This window comes from Anas acuta, chromosome 5 (genome assembly GCF_963932015.1).
Source record: "Anas acuta chromosome 5, bAnaAcu1.1, whole genome shotgun sequence".
NCBI classification, from domain to species: domain Eukaryota; kingdom Metazoa; phylum Chordata; class Aves; order Anseriformes; family Anatidae; genus Anas; species Anas acuta.
In genome coordinates this window covers 33915547-33930911 of record NC_088983.1, presented here as the reverse complement: position 1 = coordinate 33930911, position 15365 = coordinate 33915547, and the positions used below count along the sequence as shown (strand labels likewise).

General features: G+C 42.9%; 2 protein-coding genes across 20 annotated transcripts in view; one reads left to right on the top strand and one right to left on the bottom strand.

Moving 5' to 3' along the window:
- SPTBN5 (spectrin beta, non-erythrocytic 5) overlaps nt 1-1582 on the top strand; it is a 106281-nt gene extending 104699 nt beyond the window's left edge. Inside the window, exons 70-71 of the mRNA XM_068683943.1 lie at nt 355-490; nt 1264-1582. Of these exons, the coding sequence (XP_068540044.1) occupies nt 355-490; nt 1264-1417 (290 nt within the window). The 3' untranslated portion in view covers nt 1418-1582. The remainder of the gene's footprint in view (nt 1-354; nt 491-1263) is intronic.
- A 6983-nt stretch (nt 1583-8565) lies between these two features.
- Nucleotides 8566-15365, bottom strand: part of LOC137857444 (cytosolic phospholipase A2 beta-like) — a 50845-nt gene continuing 44045 nt past the window's right edge. For 16 of the 19 annotated variants that reach the window (XM_068683920.1, XM_068683921.1, XM_068683918.1 and 13 more), the window contains 3 exons: nt 14299-14465; nt 13418-13604; nt 8566-11855 (listed from right to left, as the gene is read on the bottom strand). In XM_068683920.1, coding sequence (XP_068540021.1) covers nt 11611-11855; nt 13418-13604; nt 14299-14465 — 599 coding nt within the window. In that variant the 3' untranslated portion in view covers nt 8566-11610. Of the gene's footprint in view, nt 11856-13417; nt 13605-14298; nt 14745-15365 lie in introns of those variants that run through there. The other 3 variants (XM_068683936.1, XM_068683938.1, XM_068683935.1) reach the window with 3 other exon arrangements.

The following is a 15365-nucleotide window of genomic DNA, read 5'->3' as shown; positions in this document are numbered from 1 at the left end:
CTTGCGATGCAATGACTTGGTAGGTGACTTGGAGAATGCCCAGGGTGTCTTGCATAGCAGCCTGTCAGCTGTACTGCAGCCAGCGTCAGGTTATTGCCAGAGAGGGGCATTGCCCAACACCTCCATCCATCCTTTAAATAAAGGATGTTTTGGATCTTAATCAACAGCTTTTCCTCTGAAGCTAGCTCTTTTTCTGGACACCTCACTAGGCAGTGGCATAGTGGAAAGGAAGACAGGGCACCACAATTGTAATGGTTTTTGGAGATAACTGGTATGGACCCAGAAATTGTTACAGACCCCAAACTCTGCCTCTAACACTACTTTGAAATGTTTTTATCTCTGTTCTTTTCGTAGAACACAGAAACAGACCAGATTCCACAGCAATGGTAAGGCCTTTTGCTCCAAGCACAGAGACCTCCCAGACAAGACTGTGGAACCTTCCAGACAGAGACTCTGCTGAAAGTCTAACCAGCAAAAGTGCACTCCTGAGGTAAGGGCTCTGTGCTGAAAGGCTGAACAGACATCATCACTGTTTGTACTGAGATAGTTTATAAAGAAGAGAGTACCCAGTGATCAAAAAATCCTGCTCCTCTGTCATTAATCCAGTAGAATAAAGTATTCTTGAGTATGACCCTGCCTCAATTCATTTTTGTCATTTATGATGTGCTACAGCCAGTTTTCAAAACTGGGCTTCAGTAAAGTCAGCTGATCCTGTCTGTGATTGACAACTTAAATTTGGGAAACCCAGAGGAATTCTTTTATCACTTACTGAAGGCACCAAAATTACTGAAATGGAGTGTCTAATCTGAAGATTGCATTACGTATTTGTTCCATGGAGAGAAACTTGTTCCAATACATGAGGGAAATAGAGCAAAAAACTGAAAGAGGTGCCTTGGATTTCTCCTCTGAATATTCTCTCCAGCAAGGTCTGAAAGAAACCCAGACTCCCACATTAAGGAACCAAATCAGTTGCCTAAAGTTACACTGTTTGAATACTTTCCTCAAAGGCCTTTTTGAGAATCCAAATACAGGCACTGAAAACACAGTAACAGCCAAATTAGGAAACTTGGCCTGTAGTATATAAATCAGTTTGTCGCATTTGGAGTCGGTAAAAATCTTCCAGGCTATAATGTGAAACCCTGGTCCCTCTGGCAGGTTGCTTTTTGCTGCTGAGATAAGTGCCTAACAAGTTCTTAAATATGCACAGTGACTTAAACCCATACAGATTGTCCCTGATTTTCTGGTGATGTTTGTTGTTCATAGGAGAACACCTTCTTTCAAAATCAAACGGGAGAAAGAGTCTGCAGAATTTTTCAGAGATTTGAAGGAAGATGGAACTGCAGTGGCACAAGCCTCCACAACCACCCTGAGCCTAGAACAAAGCGGTAATAAAACAAAGCTGCCTCCAACTTTATGAGAACCTGGAAGAAAAAATAACATTTGCCTCAATGAATACCAGACCTTCACCATTATACTGTAACTTCTGGAAATGTATTCATAAGTTTTAATTTAATCACTACCCTTCGAACTTACTTTAATTATGTATTAAATCTGGTCAAACCATTAAACATAATTAAACACAGCTGCATCTGGTATACTTTTGTGGATACGACAACTCTGTCACTTACCATATTACCTAAGTGATACATTCTCCAAGTTACCTAACGGAAAAGCAGAGGGAGGTTTAAGCCAGACAGCTCACATGAAGTGACTTTGCAAGAGGGCAATGGGGAACCATGAGCAGAGCACAAGGTGCAAGCTGTCCATGAACAGCAGCCACCTGCAAGTAGCTTCAGAGATACCAATGGAAAAGTTTTAAGCTGTTTTTATGGTCTGTACATCACAAAAGCAGTAGTCTTAAGGGGAATGCTTTTTTATATAATTCTTACAGTGTTTCGTAGTCTCCACAATCTTTCATTTTACAATACCAACCATAACCAACTATTCCCTAAATATTTGCCAGGAAAATAATTCTGTAGTTACTCATCAAACTAAAATCATGCATGAATAATCAGCCTTTCCTTATGAAAAGAGAGGAAAAGGGGGATAGCAAGGAGGAAGTCTAGGACCACCAACCACTGCTCTCAAAAAAGACCAAAATCAGCATTTATTTTACATTTACCACTGGGAGGCTGGATTGAGTAGGAAGTGTATAAGGTAGTCTTTTGGGGAAATGTAGGTGAAGGACAAAATCATGCTATAGTACATTATCTGTAAGAAGTCTTATCTTGTTCTCAGTACATGATTGGCCTTTTTCACTCTTAAATTCTTACAAGTGAACAGTATGTCAGGTGTACACAAATTACCAAATGTTTATCCCCACAGTGCCTGCAGTTAAGACCCAGCACAGCACAGCTGCAGCAGTAGTGTCATAAAGCCTGGTGACCACATCAGCAAGTCTGTTCTCTTTAGCAAGCAGTATAATGTTCCGGAAAGATGTTGCTCTGTGGGCTAAAAGAAGTGTCAGTGGGACTGGCCCTCTGGAGGTCTGTAGTGCAATGTCTTAATCAAAGCTGATTGATTGTGAATACTAGATCAGGTCAGAGGCACATTCTGCACCTGTTTTTCACTTCTCTTTGTTCAACTGCATGAGATTTCTGTCAGTTCAGTCCTCAAGTTTTCTGAAAGTCCTGGACTGAAGATCTGCCATCTATCACGTTCACCACTCCCTATGTTTTTTAGTATTGTCCACAATTGTACTGAGGGTGTGCACTCACATTGTGCCCATCACTGATGAATTTGTAGAGCAATATTAGTCAGTACTGACCCCCAGGATACTCCATTTGTAACCAGCCAATGCCTAGAAGTAGCACTATTAATTGTTGACACTGTACAAGGCAGCTCAGCCAGTTTTCAACCCACCTAACAGTCTGTTCATCCTGCAAGAACTCCAAGTTTTCCAAATGAGAATGCTCAAAGAGACAAGGGAAAAGCCTTACTAAAAGTTGAGTATATTACACCTAGCTGTCCCCTTGGGAAAGCTGCTCTGAGTGTGCCTGATTGCCACCTTCTCTTCCACGTCCTTGGAACGAAGTCCAGGAGGACTTGCTGCATCTTAGCGGGGGCTGCGGTGAGGATGTTTGAGAGTGACTGGCCTCATCATAAATAAATAAATAGATATGGAACACTTCACTATTTTCCATATCATTTGTCATTCATCACTATATTTTGCCACATGTTTATCACACTAATGGTCCCACACAGAACCACTGTGATGTCATTGATTTCTACACGGCTGAAGCAAAATGTAGCTACAGAATTTAGGCATTTCTGCAACACCACAAATCTGGGCTTTGTCTGAGTGGCAAACCTCCCAGGACAGAAACTGGCCATCAAATGAGCACCTCTGTCCCACACTGGATGCCATCTCCTGCCAATAATGCTCTTTACTTCCTTGTCACATGTCAAATAAGAAAATGGAACTTAAGTAACAAAGAGCACTCTGAGCCTTCACACAGCTACTGTGACTCTCCCCTTTCATTTTCCTGTTGGACAGGCTGTTAGACCTAAGGGAAGGTCATCACAGTGCCTAGCAGTCAAAGCAAAGATAAGGAATTGGAACAAAACAATGAAAACTAGAGCTAGGAAATTGCTGGATTAAGTAGATAGGTGCAGTGAACTGAATCTTGTCCTACAGGGGATGAGACAGAACCATCCTGACGGAAAGACACACGAACACCCACACACTTGTGTGAGGAGATGCTTATGGTCCAAGCTCCCCATCCCAACAGCAAAGCTGTTTTGCTAGTTCCTTCTCAGTGCCTAAAACTGAGGACCAGGGTGTAAAGGCAAGGACCCACACTTGTACACTGACCCCAGCTAAACAAGACATAGAATTTGATGGAAAAGTAGAGAAATTAAAAAAAAAAAAAGTTTTTAGTGTAAAATAAGAGCATAACCTGAGGGTATTTTCCGGATAAAATAATCTCTTTCCTTTAAAAATGCTTTGTGGTGCTGGATACATTATGACAAGTCATAAGCATATCTGGGGAGGTGGGGAAAGAGGGGGGGATGATCTTACAACCACAAAGGAAGCAATTTTCAGACAAGACGTCACCATTTTCTGAAATTGCACTGTGGCAATCCAGGTGTCCATTGCTGCAGGCCTGTAGAAGACTTCAGTCTTTAAATTGTTGGAGCTTGATATTGACAAATGAGAGGAATTAGATGCTGTCAGGTCTGTGCCTCTCTCCCAGGGATCATCAGTCACGGCAAACTGCATCAGTCACGCCAAATTGTATTACTGGGGTCTTAGATGAGATCTGACTAAGAATGATTCCCAATCTCCATAGATGAAAGATAATTGCACTTAATGCTTTGTCTCATCTTACAATGGTTTAATGCCCTGGTTTTTGCCTTGAGGTGCTGATGTAAAGAACCCATTGAATTGGCTGTGCACAGTTAGGACAGCATCAGTTCTGACTGGCACTGCAAAATCTCAGCAGCTGAATGTATGCATTAGCCTCACTCTGTGAGCCAAGAAAATCCCTTGGCAGCCACCTGCGTGTCACTCCCAGGAAGCAGACAAATGAGAGAGCAGTCATTTCCTAATGAAATGAACTTTTCAGGGTTTGCCAGAATCTTGCAGGGAAGACATTCAACTTTTTAAAAGTGATTCACCTACTAGAAATGCAAAGTGCCATGGGATTAAATAATTGAGTATAAACCTCTCATTCTGCACCTGACAGTATACCAGTCCACTTCATTCTCTGACAGTGTAAATGATTTTCAACATTAAAAAATTGAAATGATCATCATATCTGGATGGGCTGTAGCTTTGGGGGTTAGCAAGCATGACGTTTCAACATGAAAGCAGCACATTTGCAAAACTATTTTGCTAAACTATAAATAGGCATTATTTTCAAAGTTAGTTTGTGCAGTTGTTTCAAAGGTGTTGCATTTACCACTATAATGGTCAAATAGAGGTAAGCATCTCTTGTTGTTTGCCAGAGAGATGGGAGGGGAGGACTTGGAAAAGGCAGATCATAACCTGGGAAGCCTGTCATTATTATATGTAAGCATTTATTGCATTATTGCAAATATTAAATGAAGAATAGGCAGGGTTTGGTTTTCCTGCTATCCACACCCACAGATAAACTGGAGCTCACTAGTAATTACAGGGGCAATTTTAAAGCATTTTATAGTGTAGTGTAGCTCTCTCAATGCTTTTCCTAGTAGGACAGATGTAGTGGCCTGCTGTTTCCACAGGCTGGATTGTTCAGCCCTCATGCTTTTACTGATTCTGGCTTCCCAAAGCAGAAGCCTCACGTGCCATATGATCCCAAATGAGGACTCCATCTGCCTCTGCACAGCTCTTGTTTCCTCCTCCCTATAAACCTGCATTTCAAGTCCCGTGTCCTTACCTGATCACTTAACTCCTGGCACTGCGAGGTGCACTGAGGAGGCAGCTTAGGGAGGCAAAGCCATTGCTTCCCGCAAGGCATAAGCTGCTGTTGCTCAATAAGCCTCTAGTAACTGCCAACAGTAACTGAGGCTCTTAAACTGAGATGCGTGTGAGACATTTCAACATTGTTTATCCCAGAGAAGCTTTCCCAGCAGATGCCCCAAAGAGGGTGAGAGGAGATACACACCATGATGTACGTCAGCAGTGGGAGGACCTCCCTCCAGATGCACTGGAAAGAAGGGAGCAGTGTGCTCATTCTGAGCATTGGAGATAAAATTACCAGTGTTGTTGTGACCATATGTCTTCCGTCAGTGCTGACTGCCAGGAATGGGCTAGGAACAAACTGAAAAAATGTCATGTAGTTATCTGAGGCACGAAGATCAGTTTGGCTTGCTAATCTTAACCTGATTGTGTTCTGTCCTTTGATACCTCTCTCCATTTTCCTGCTGCAAATAACCTTTGCCATCAGGAACTGATTGGTACCCCATAAATGTGGATTATTTCTATATTTTCTTTTAACAAAGTCATTGCCATTACTAAAACTGTGGCTTCCATATTCACCTGGCTTTTTCAAAGTTCTGCCTGGTTTTGGCATTCTATAAATATATACTGGTTAGTGGGTTATCATTGCATGAAGTTACAATTTTATGCTACTTTTATTACTCATACCAATTACTTAGTAGTGAATTCTTGAAACAAAAAGCTAAAATCCTTGCCCAAAGTATCTTGCGGCCTTGACTAGAATATATGGGCAATAACATTAAGAGAATGGGTCACATAGGATGGTAACTGAATTCTTCCACTGCAGGACTGTAAGAAGTTGTATGACATGTCTGTGAGGGATGGCTCTTGCCTTCTCTCCTCTGGTATTGGACGTTAAAAAAAAAAAAAAAAAAAAAAAACACTTCTGTCGTTGAATATGGTGCAATGTAGGTGTGCCATGGCTTAAATACGAATTGCGCATTTCTGTCAGGTAAATGTAGGCCAATTCCAGTCCTGGGCTCTGACAAAAAGCACAGTTAATGGTCACTTTGGTTCTGGGTGTGCCACATGGGTTGGAAGTGAGGCAGTGTAGTGCCAGGGTGGAGGAAAGCCAGGAGATACAGGCTCGGTTCTTTCAAGGACTGATGTGCCAAGAGGTGTCAAGCAAGCACTGCCCCTATAACCCAAACTAAAACCCTAATGAATCTACTTCAAAGTTTATAACTATCACGTTTCTCCCCAGAACATCTCTAAATGTGTAGGGAAGCTGGGTGACCACTGCAGCAGGCTCTGCTGACCACCCCAGTGCCCTAATTCCTGCCCGGGCCCAGCCAGGACCCTGAAGGCCGCTGTGTGGAGGACTCCATTTTGTGCAGCCCAGTGCTGGGGCGGGCTAGCACCAGCAGTGCAGCACAGCACCAAATCCATTAAACAAGCTGATAGTGAAAATTTAACTTGATCAACTGCTTATACACTGTGTTAGACACGTTTGGTTGTTTTGGAAGGGGAGGTTTTGGACCTGAAATGAATATTTGCCACCACAAAACTAGCTTGCCACTACACCAGGGCTGCTAAGGTCTTTGTCTATTACGAGGCCCTATCTGAAGGGTGCGTTAGTGGCATGCTGTACCTGGGAATTTTCACCAGCTGTGGACAGTAAATCACTCCTTTCTTTTCAAGATGGGAGGATTTACCAATCAGTGTGGTGTTTAGAAACCTAGCTCCTCCCCAGAGCAGAGGCACCACTGCTGGTGCTCTCCTCCAGGGAAATGTCCAAGCTTGGAAGAAAAGCCTCTGGCACAAGACAGCTGATGGCTTTGTGTTTTCTTTTTCTATGCCTCAGCCTGGATATACAATAAGATGATTCAGCTGCAAGTCTCATCTTCATGTACTCTAAATTCTTATGGCTAAGAGGTATAATAAATAATACAGGAAAGTGGCAAGCCTGCAGTTGAAACTGGGCATGGATTTTTGACCACAGACTAAACACTGCCATGGTTGGAGAGCAAGTTTCAGCTCTCTGAATCTGAAATAGTGTTTTAACTTGTCAGTATAAAGCATGGTTGATCTGAGAGGGAGAGGCTCAGTGTGCCTCAAAATGGTGTGCTGATGATACCGTTCACCTGAGGGACAAACTCAAGTCCTGCTGCACTGGGCTGAGCCCAGGCTCCTGAGGCTAATGAAGGTGTGGAACCTGTAGCATGGGGCTTGCTGGATTTTACACTCTGCTTCTTAAGGTACGCTGTAATCATGAGGAACAGTATCTTGATATTTTTTTCCCTATTTATGTCTGTTTCTGAGTAACCTAGTGCAAGCAGGGGGAAAAAAATGCAGCCAGGACAGTACAGTGGCTAGGTTTCTTCCATGCAAAGTGAAAGCTAAAGTTTCAATTCCTTAGCTGCTCCAACAAGAACTTCAGGCTTGGTCCTTTTTTAGCCTTTCTGAGGCATGTTTCCTGCTCTTTGCTGCAGTCTTCTTTTTCTTGACTAACTTTCCAGTGGGAGGGTTGGAGCATAGTACTAGGTTTATGTACATACTTTTTATGTGCATGCAACATCTAGAGTTTACATTTCTGTTCTGACTGATTCAGATCAGCCATTTGCAGCCAACAAGGTGATCTAATCATCATTTTTTTTTTTGGCCTGTCTGGCTCTCTCAGCTGCTGTACCTCTGCTGGAGCTGTTTCCAGTCACAAAAAAATACAGCAGATGAAAGCAATGGAAAAGAGATGCGTTTTCACTTAGAGTGAGTTGATAACTTTTAGCTGTTTTTACCAAAGAAGACTTTTCTGTAACTGACTTAGGCTATTGAAGCTCAACATTTAACTGATAACATTAAAGTTCAGTGAAAGTCAGACTTCTGTCCCCATTTAACTCAAATCACCAAGAGTGAAATAGTCCTGGGTCTTGGCTGTGGTTCAGTGCAGCTGTGTTCCTACCCTGGCCTGTGCCATTCTGCTTGAGGGTTTATTTGCCACAGGAGGTAGAGATTTCCACTTTTTTTCCAGCCTCTCAATGCCTTTGGAAGCCAGAACATCTTCTCTCTGATTTTTCTAACCAATCTTGAAGCCATTAAATGCCCTACAAAACGTTCAGCAGAGGCGCCTAGCGTAAGTGGCGCTAAAGCAACTGAGAAGAATCGTGTCTTTAAGTGCATAAAGACTTCCATGGGTCCGGTGCTCTTTTGCAATATTGTATTTTTAATGAATATATTATTAAACAGTTAAAAGACATAATTTCTATAAAGAGTAGCTAACAGTTATAAGAATAAACTTTTGTTTCCTTTCTGTTTGGCAGCTGAGAGCAAGCTCTGTATTTCTGGGGGTTTTCCAGCCGAATGTTCATCTGAGAGCAGTGATCTGGGGTACATTTTGGATGAGGATGTTGCATGCATGAATTCATCTTGAGCAGTTAAATAAACATAAGTCCAGAACAGCACGGACCTGTTTATAAGCAAGCCACATGCCTTTTCATGGCGAGACGCAGACAGGCATTCTCCTCATTGTGCCTGCTCTGGTTTTCATGTGCTCTGGTCAAGCAGATCTTTGACAGAATGTGGCACAAGGACTGGGGATGGGGAACAAATGCACAGCATTTGGGGAACAAACACACAACATCTCAGTGGTCTGTTCCCTTAGAATCCATGTGCACTGTAAAGAACAGGACAAAGGAGCAGACCCAAGCACAGGTCACTGACCAGCTGCACGTTGCTGTAAGGATGCTCTGTAGTTTTGTGGTTTTTCAGGCTGTCTAAATTAGCATGCTCTGAAACACAGCCCAGCTGTGGTCAGGGGGACAGCCTGTGCCAGCCACCACATCCTGACAGGCTGTGTGGATGAGCGTGCCAGGTCCGCGTCCCACCACACTGCAGAGTCCTCAGTCTTCACCCTCACAGACACCCTCCAGGGCCTCCTGCCACACATACTAAGGCCAGCAACGTAATCCTTCAGCTTCATGCTACAATTTAAAAAAAAAAAAGAAAACCCCCACCACTCCTCTCATGGGCAATGATACAGCCCTCACACAATTTCAGGCTCTGAAATGCAAAACAGCATTAAAAAAAAAAAATAGCTTGTTCAGGTAACCTGCTGGGTTACCAGAATAGCCTGTGTGGAGGATTTTTTAGGTCTCTTTCACATTTTAATGTAAATTTCTGTTTGTGTTAGCAGCCCTATGCATACACCTGTTGTGCCCCAGTTATGAAGCATTTAAAGAAACCCAATTTTGTCTGCGCATCCGAGATGTGTTGCTGCTGGTACGTGCTGTCAAGGTTCCTGAGCAAGAAGGATCGCTCCCTGCCCCAGTGCAGAGAGGGCAAGGAGCTGGGCAGCGCTGTCGATGGTGTCACCCACTCCTTGCCCAACTGTCCCGCTCCCACTGCCTGGATGAGGTGAGCAGGGGCTTTGTATACCTGGCATACTGAGCCACGACATGCTCCTGTGCAAAGGTCACAGATCCTGCTTGTAGCAACAACCCTGCTGCCGTCTTATTTTTCAGCTCAAAAGAGCTCTTTATTTCTTTCTTGCAGCCAGTATCTGGTGAGTTCTTTTCTTCTCATAGTCACAGTTGCACTCACAGCTGTTACGACTCCTCAGGTTTTGCATGGTACTCAACTTAATAAATAAGCATTGTACAAGGAATAGCTCTGAGGCTTATTCACTGCCTTTATGCGCAGCAGAAGACAGCATTTAGTAGATACTGGGTTCAGACAATGAACAGCTTTTGTAAATGCTCTCCCTCTGAGCCTGGATACTGTCTTCATGTGCTAAAAAGGCAGACCCCTGCTTCTCTTTGTTTAGTTTTTCATTTCAAGTACAACTTATTCTAGATATCAAGTGAATTTCCAATATAGAAGAAATGTGCAAGGTTTTCCTATGAAATCGTTTCCATCTCCATGAAACTGCTGTGCTTGGATTAAATATGCCAGAAACAGGTCCAAATCCTCCAGTGCTATGAAATACGGTAACTTCTCAGACTTCTGTGGAGCTCTGTTTTGTATTGCTCAGCATCCTTCCCTACCATTTTTTAATATAGTGGAGGGCTATAAAGTTATTCCAAGCTCCTAGTTCAAGGCAACGTCTCTCACCATACTCCAAAGCAAATAAAAACCAGGCATCATTTTTCCAAATAGTTTCTTCCAGCAAAGACGTGTGAAAAATAATTTTTTTATTATTATTTTTATTTGTGCTCTGTTTTACTATAGCACCTATTAAAAATACCTTGCCTATGATGTTAGGGATTGAAGACTGTAAAGTTGGAAAAAAAATCTTCTGGGTGTGAAATAGAATGACTATACACTCTTTTACATCCTACACTCAGTTCACACACATAAGGAACACTAGCTTATGTCTTGGTCATTATTATTAAATTAAGTGTACTTGTGTCTATGGTAACTACCCTCCCTGAATTTCTGGTATCAAAAGCTCTTGACATTTTAATTCGTAAAGGCTCTACCCGTATAAATTAATATAATCACTCATGCCTTATGCAGAATTTTTCCTCCAGCCAAAACTCAAAGAATAACTCGCCCTCTGCAGCTCATGTCCTCTCTCCTTGAAATGTAACTGCCCCCCTCGGGACAGTCTGGAGCAGCATTTCTGTGCCAAACTCTTGCAGGGGAATGGAATAAAGGAATAACTTCTAGATCAGCAAAGGGAATCAGCCAGACAGAATGTAATGGTCCACATTGCAGTTTGGCTATTATTCACAGGTATATATGACTCTTTGGCCTGACTTCAGAGCTGAGCCCACCAATTCAGTGCAAATTCTAATACTCAGCCTATCTGAAAATCTGGACATTACTGAATGCAAATGGCCAGGACTTGGTTTGTAATGAATCATTCCAAAGACATTGATAATGGGCTCAGGATTGAGGGAACAGGCACATGTAAAGAACTATCACTATCACCACCACCACCACCATTTTTTATAAGATTGGGAAGTTCCTGGAAGGTCTCTGCTAACCAGGACCCTCCATTCTTATCAAGTAAAACCAGAGTGGGAGTCTCTTATGGTCTGAAAACTTAGGGGAGGAAGGTTAAATAAACCCTTTTGAAAGCTAGGAACTTGAACAAGGCAAGATGAGAAATGTACAGGTTTCCTCAATTTCCTGCAAATAATGAACACTGTGATGTGTTGTAATGTGACTGTGACATGTTATGTGATTGTTGTGTGTTGTAATGTGACCATCGTAGCCTTCAGTAGGGAAAAGTACAAAAACTCAGCCTAGGCATATTCAGCTCCAGAGTGGCTGGGGAGATTCCCAGTCCTGCCACTTCTTTTCCGTTCCACGGCACTCTGGATTGCCTGGAGGAGCAGGTCTCTGTTGTTGAGGATGTTGTATTTACTTAGGTTCACGAGTTTGTCAAAATTTTCAGAGGAGTAGATTAGCCTAACGAGGTAATAGGGTGAGCAGCTGTTCTCCAGATTTACTTTGCCTTCTTCCATCTCTGAGTGACTGCGCTTTACCCCTGCAGAGGAAGAGAAAAGCCACCACCGTGAGCTGAATCTGGAACAGAACACCCCAGTGTTGGAGGGGACTGATCTAGTTAGCAGAACCAGCTGTTAAAAACAGCCTCCAGGAGACTACACCCCACCACGCCTTGCAAGAGCCATTCCTGGTCAGCTGTCAAACAGTGTGGAGGTGCAGAGGGATCCGAGCTCCCCACGTCAGCCTCTCATCTTTCAGCACCTCTTCTCAACCTCAGCTCAGCCAGATCCCTTGCTGCTGCCAACATCCTTCATCTCTGTTGTGGCAATCTTTTTGCATAAAAGCAAGACACCCTAATTACCTCCACTAAAAAGCCCAGCAGCCTCATATTTATGCTTTTACAAATTTTTAACCATTATACTTTCTTTCTTTTTTACCTAACTCCTTGAAGTCTGAATCAAACATGCCCCAACCACAAATGTGCTGTGAGATGACAGTCAGTGGGGCTACAAATGGACTGCCCAGGTATCCCCTACAATGTCTACTAGAACCACGTGAAAGCAGCACGTGAACTTTGCTTGACACACAGCAGGCTTTAGTCTAACCCAGTGGTTTCTTGGCAGTGGGATGTCAGGGTGCTGGGCCCAGGCTGTCAGTAGAAGTGGTTGTACTAAAAATGTCCAAGCTTTACTTCATGGAACCTCCTGATATTCAGAGAGCCACATTATCTGTGCTGTCCACATTCATGTACAGCTACATCTGCTCCAAGCACAGAAAAGCACAGTCTATAGTGTCATTGTAAATGGGCACTTCACAAGCCAATTCTTTTTCTTTTCTAGAACATAGTTAAAAGCTGGAAAAATAAATATCCACATTCCACAAGGTGTCTCTCAGCCATCTGGAAATGAAAAGCTCCCCTGTTAAACTTAAAATCCACGCAAACAAGTTGCCAAGGACCCTCCTCCCCCAACCACCCACATCAGCTGCTGGCTGTCAGCTTGATCGATGAATCACTGGCTGCTGGGAGACATGCAGGTGAGCGACACAGCTCACAGATTTGGGCCTGGAGCACTGAGAAGCTGCAGCAGCTGTTTTGCTCTGCATACTCTCATCTATCTTTCATTCAGAGGGCCTCTGAAACACTCACCTGTTTTACCTGCTAGACACTGTTCAGTAGCCTTACCTGATGGCACATTGCCATTTGGACCAGCTCCAGCTCCACCTAATGAGCCCAGTTTCCTCTGCTGGGCACCTCCTCTGTTTGTCTGCAGAGTTTCTGAATGTGATTTTGTTGGAGTATTTGTTAACATACACGCTCTCTGAGCATTCAGTGGTAAATATCATAGCAGCAAAGGACCTTTACTTAACCTGGTTTGCTGCTATTCCTATCTTTCCCCAAATGGTCCCTCAGAGACAGACATTTTGCCGTGGTCCCAGAACCACAATATAGTTTTGGGTAAAGCTGTAAGGAGAGGGATAGGAGACCAGGTAGTCTGACTCAAAGGCCATGCCCTCTCATAAAATTATTGCTAGAAAAGACAAATAAGATCAGTACTGTGGAAAGACAAATGACCCAAATTCAACTAAAATGACTGAGCTTACCAGGCTCCTTGAATTCCTTAAATGTGTCATTCACCAGGGGAAAATGAATTACTATGGGTGCTCTAGGGTCCTCTGGATCCGAAAACACATAACATTCCTTTGGGTTTTTCTCCTCTTCTTCACTTAGCTCCACTTTGGGGAAAGGGATTTTTTGTATCTTGCAATATTTGTATGTCATCTCCAATTGCTGTGGATACAGAATGCCAATGCCTTAAAGCCAACTCTAGGACAAGAATCAGGTTTACTGATGCATCATAGAAATACTGTGGCAGCTTAATTTATTCCCCAGAATTATGCTGCAATGAATGCGTAGACCAAAATAGCCACAGAATAACCCTACTTTTTGCCACCACACACCACAAGTCAGAAAACACTTCTCACCCTATGAAGTTTTTTATAGTTAGAGGAAATGACCACACTTAGAATTTGAGTATATGATCAAGACTTAAAGAGCAGCTTACTTCAAAGTTTTAATAAAGCAAGGATTTGCATATTCTGTCCTGTTGATCAATTCCCATGCCCACCACCACACACAAAAAACATACAAAGGGGAATAATTTTCCTGACTACCCATGTGGACCTGCAGAAGCCCTGAAATATGTGATTAAAACTAAATAAACATGGTACGTACACTACAATCTAGAGCAACCAACCTGATACAGTCCTCTTCCTCAGAACACCAACTAACTCTATTACTCACCTCAGAATCTAACCCTTCTGGTATGAGGATCCCTTTTATGCCTTTATCATTTAGTCATTTCTGAAGTAGATGATCACTGTGTAATTTGAGCATTATCTATGAATTTGGCTATTAAATCTCACAGCTATACAAGAAGAGTTTAACCAGGGCTGGAAGGAACAGAGCACGTTAATCTTCTCACCTTGAACACATTCCCCAAACCATAATCAAGTGAGATAATGACGTCTACATTCCTTTCTGGCCTGAAAAGTGCTGCACCACTGGTGTTAATGAAATAGCCAACATCTATCAGGCAAAGATATTTCTGCAGCGGCGTCAGATTGTTAGGGAAAGAGTCCAGCACAGTGTCTGAAAAACATTTTGAATATAGTTAGCAGTGCATTGGTAGGAAAGAAGGAGTCAGTAATTCTGGCTTGCTACACAGTAAGGGCAGCCCCTTGGTTGCCCTCAAGACCAGGCTCACCTCCCTCCATAATGCGACCCCACAATCGTGGCCTCGCAAAGGCAGGCTGTGAGGCAGCCAGGCAGAGGACAGGTGAGACACAGACTCCGCTGGCCTCACAGCTGCTCTGGGGATTGATTTTTCACAGAATACAGACTTTTGCCGATTTTTTCCCCTGCTAAGAACTGTGAAAAATGCAAACAACAAAAATAATTTCACAGTGTACCAACAAATCTAACAAATGCAGTACCTCTCTGCTCTTATGCATTGCTCTTTATTGCTTTTGCATTCTCTGGTGTAGACTCCTGTCCCTGGGTGAAAACTCTGACTTCAGCTTGCTTTCAGTGACCACTCATATACATTTTCTTAGCTGAAAAAACACCAGATCATGCATGCACCATCTCCTACCATCAGCTTAAAATACTGCTCGAATTAATTAAACCTCACATTAACTCAAAACACAACAAAAAGTGGATTATCCTAGCTGGCATGTTGAGATCTAAAGCCAGTTTCTAACAGCTAGATACTCATTTCTCTGCCAGGAACCCCACCAGCCACCCTGTAGACAGCAAGTCCCCTATCGTTATCCTGGTATCATTTCTATTCCCATAGAATAAAAAACTTTTGCCATGGTTTTAAATATCAAAATAGTGTTTAAAGAGATTTCTTCAAGTTCACAAAATGAGGCAGCAAAGCCCTGAGCAGACCCCTCAATCCCTGAAACATCTGTGCTTAGGTATGCTCAAAAAAATGTTGATTTCAGAAATACTGCAGGTAAGTTCCAGCATCTCACTTCTTTCAGCTTC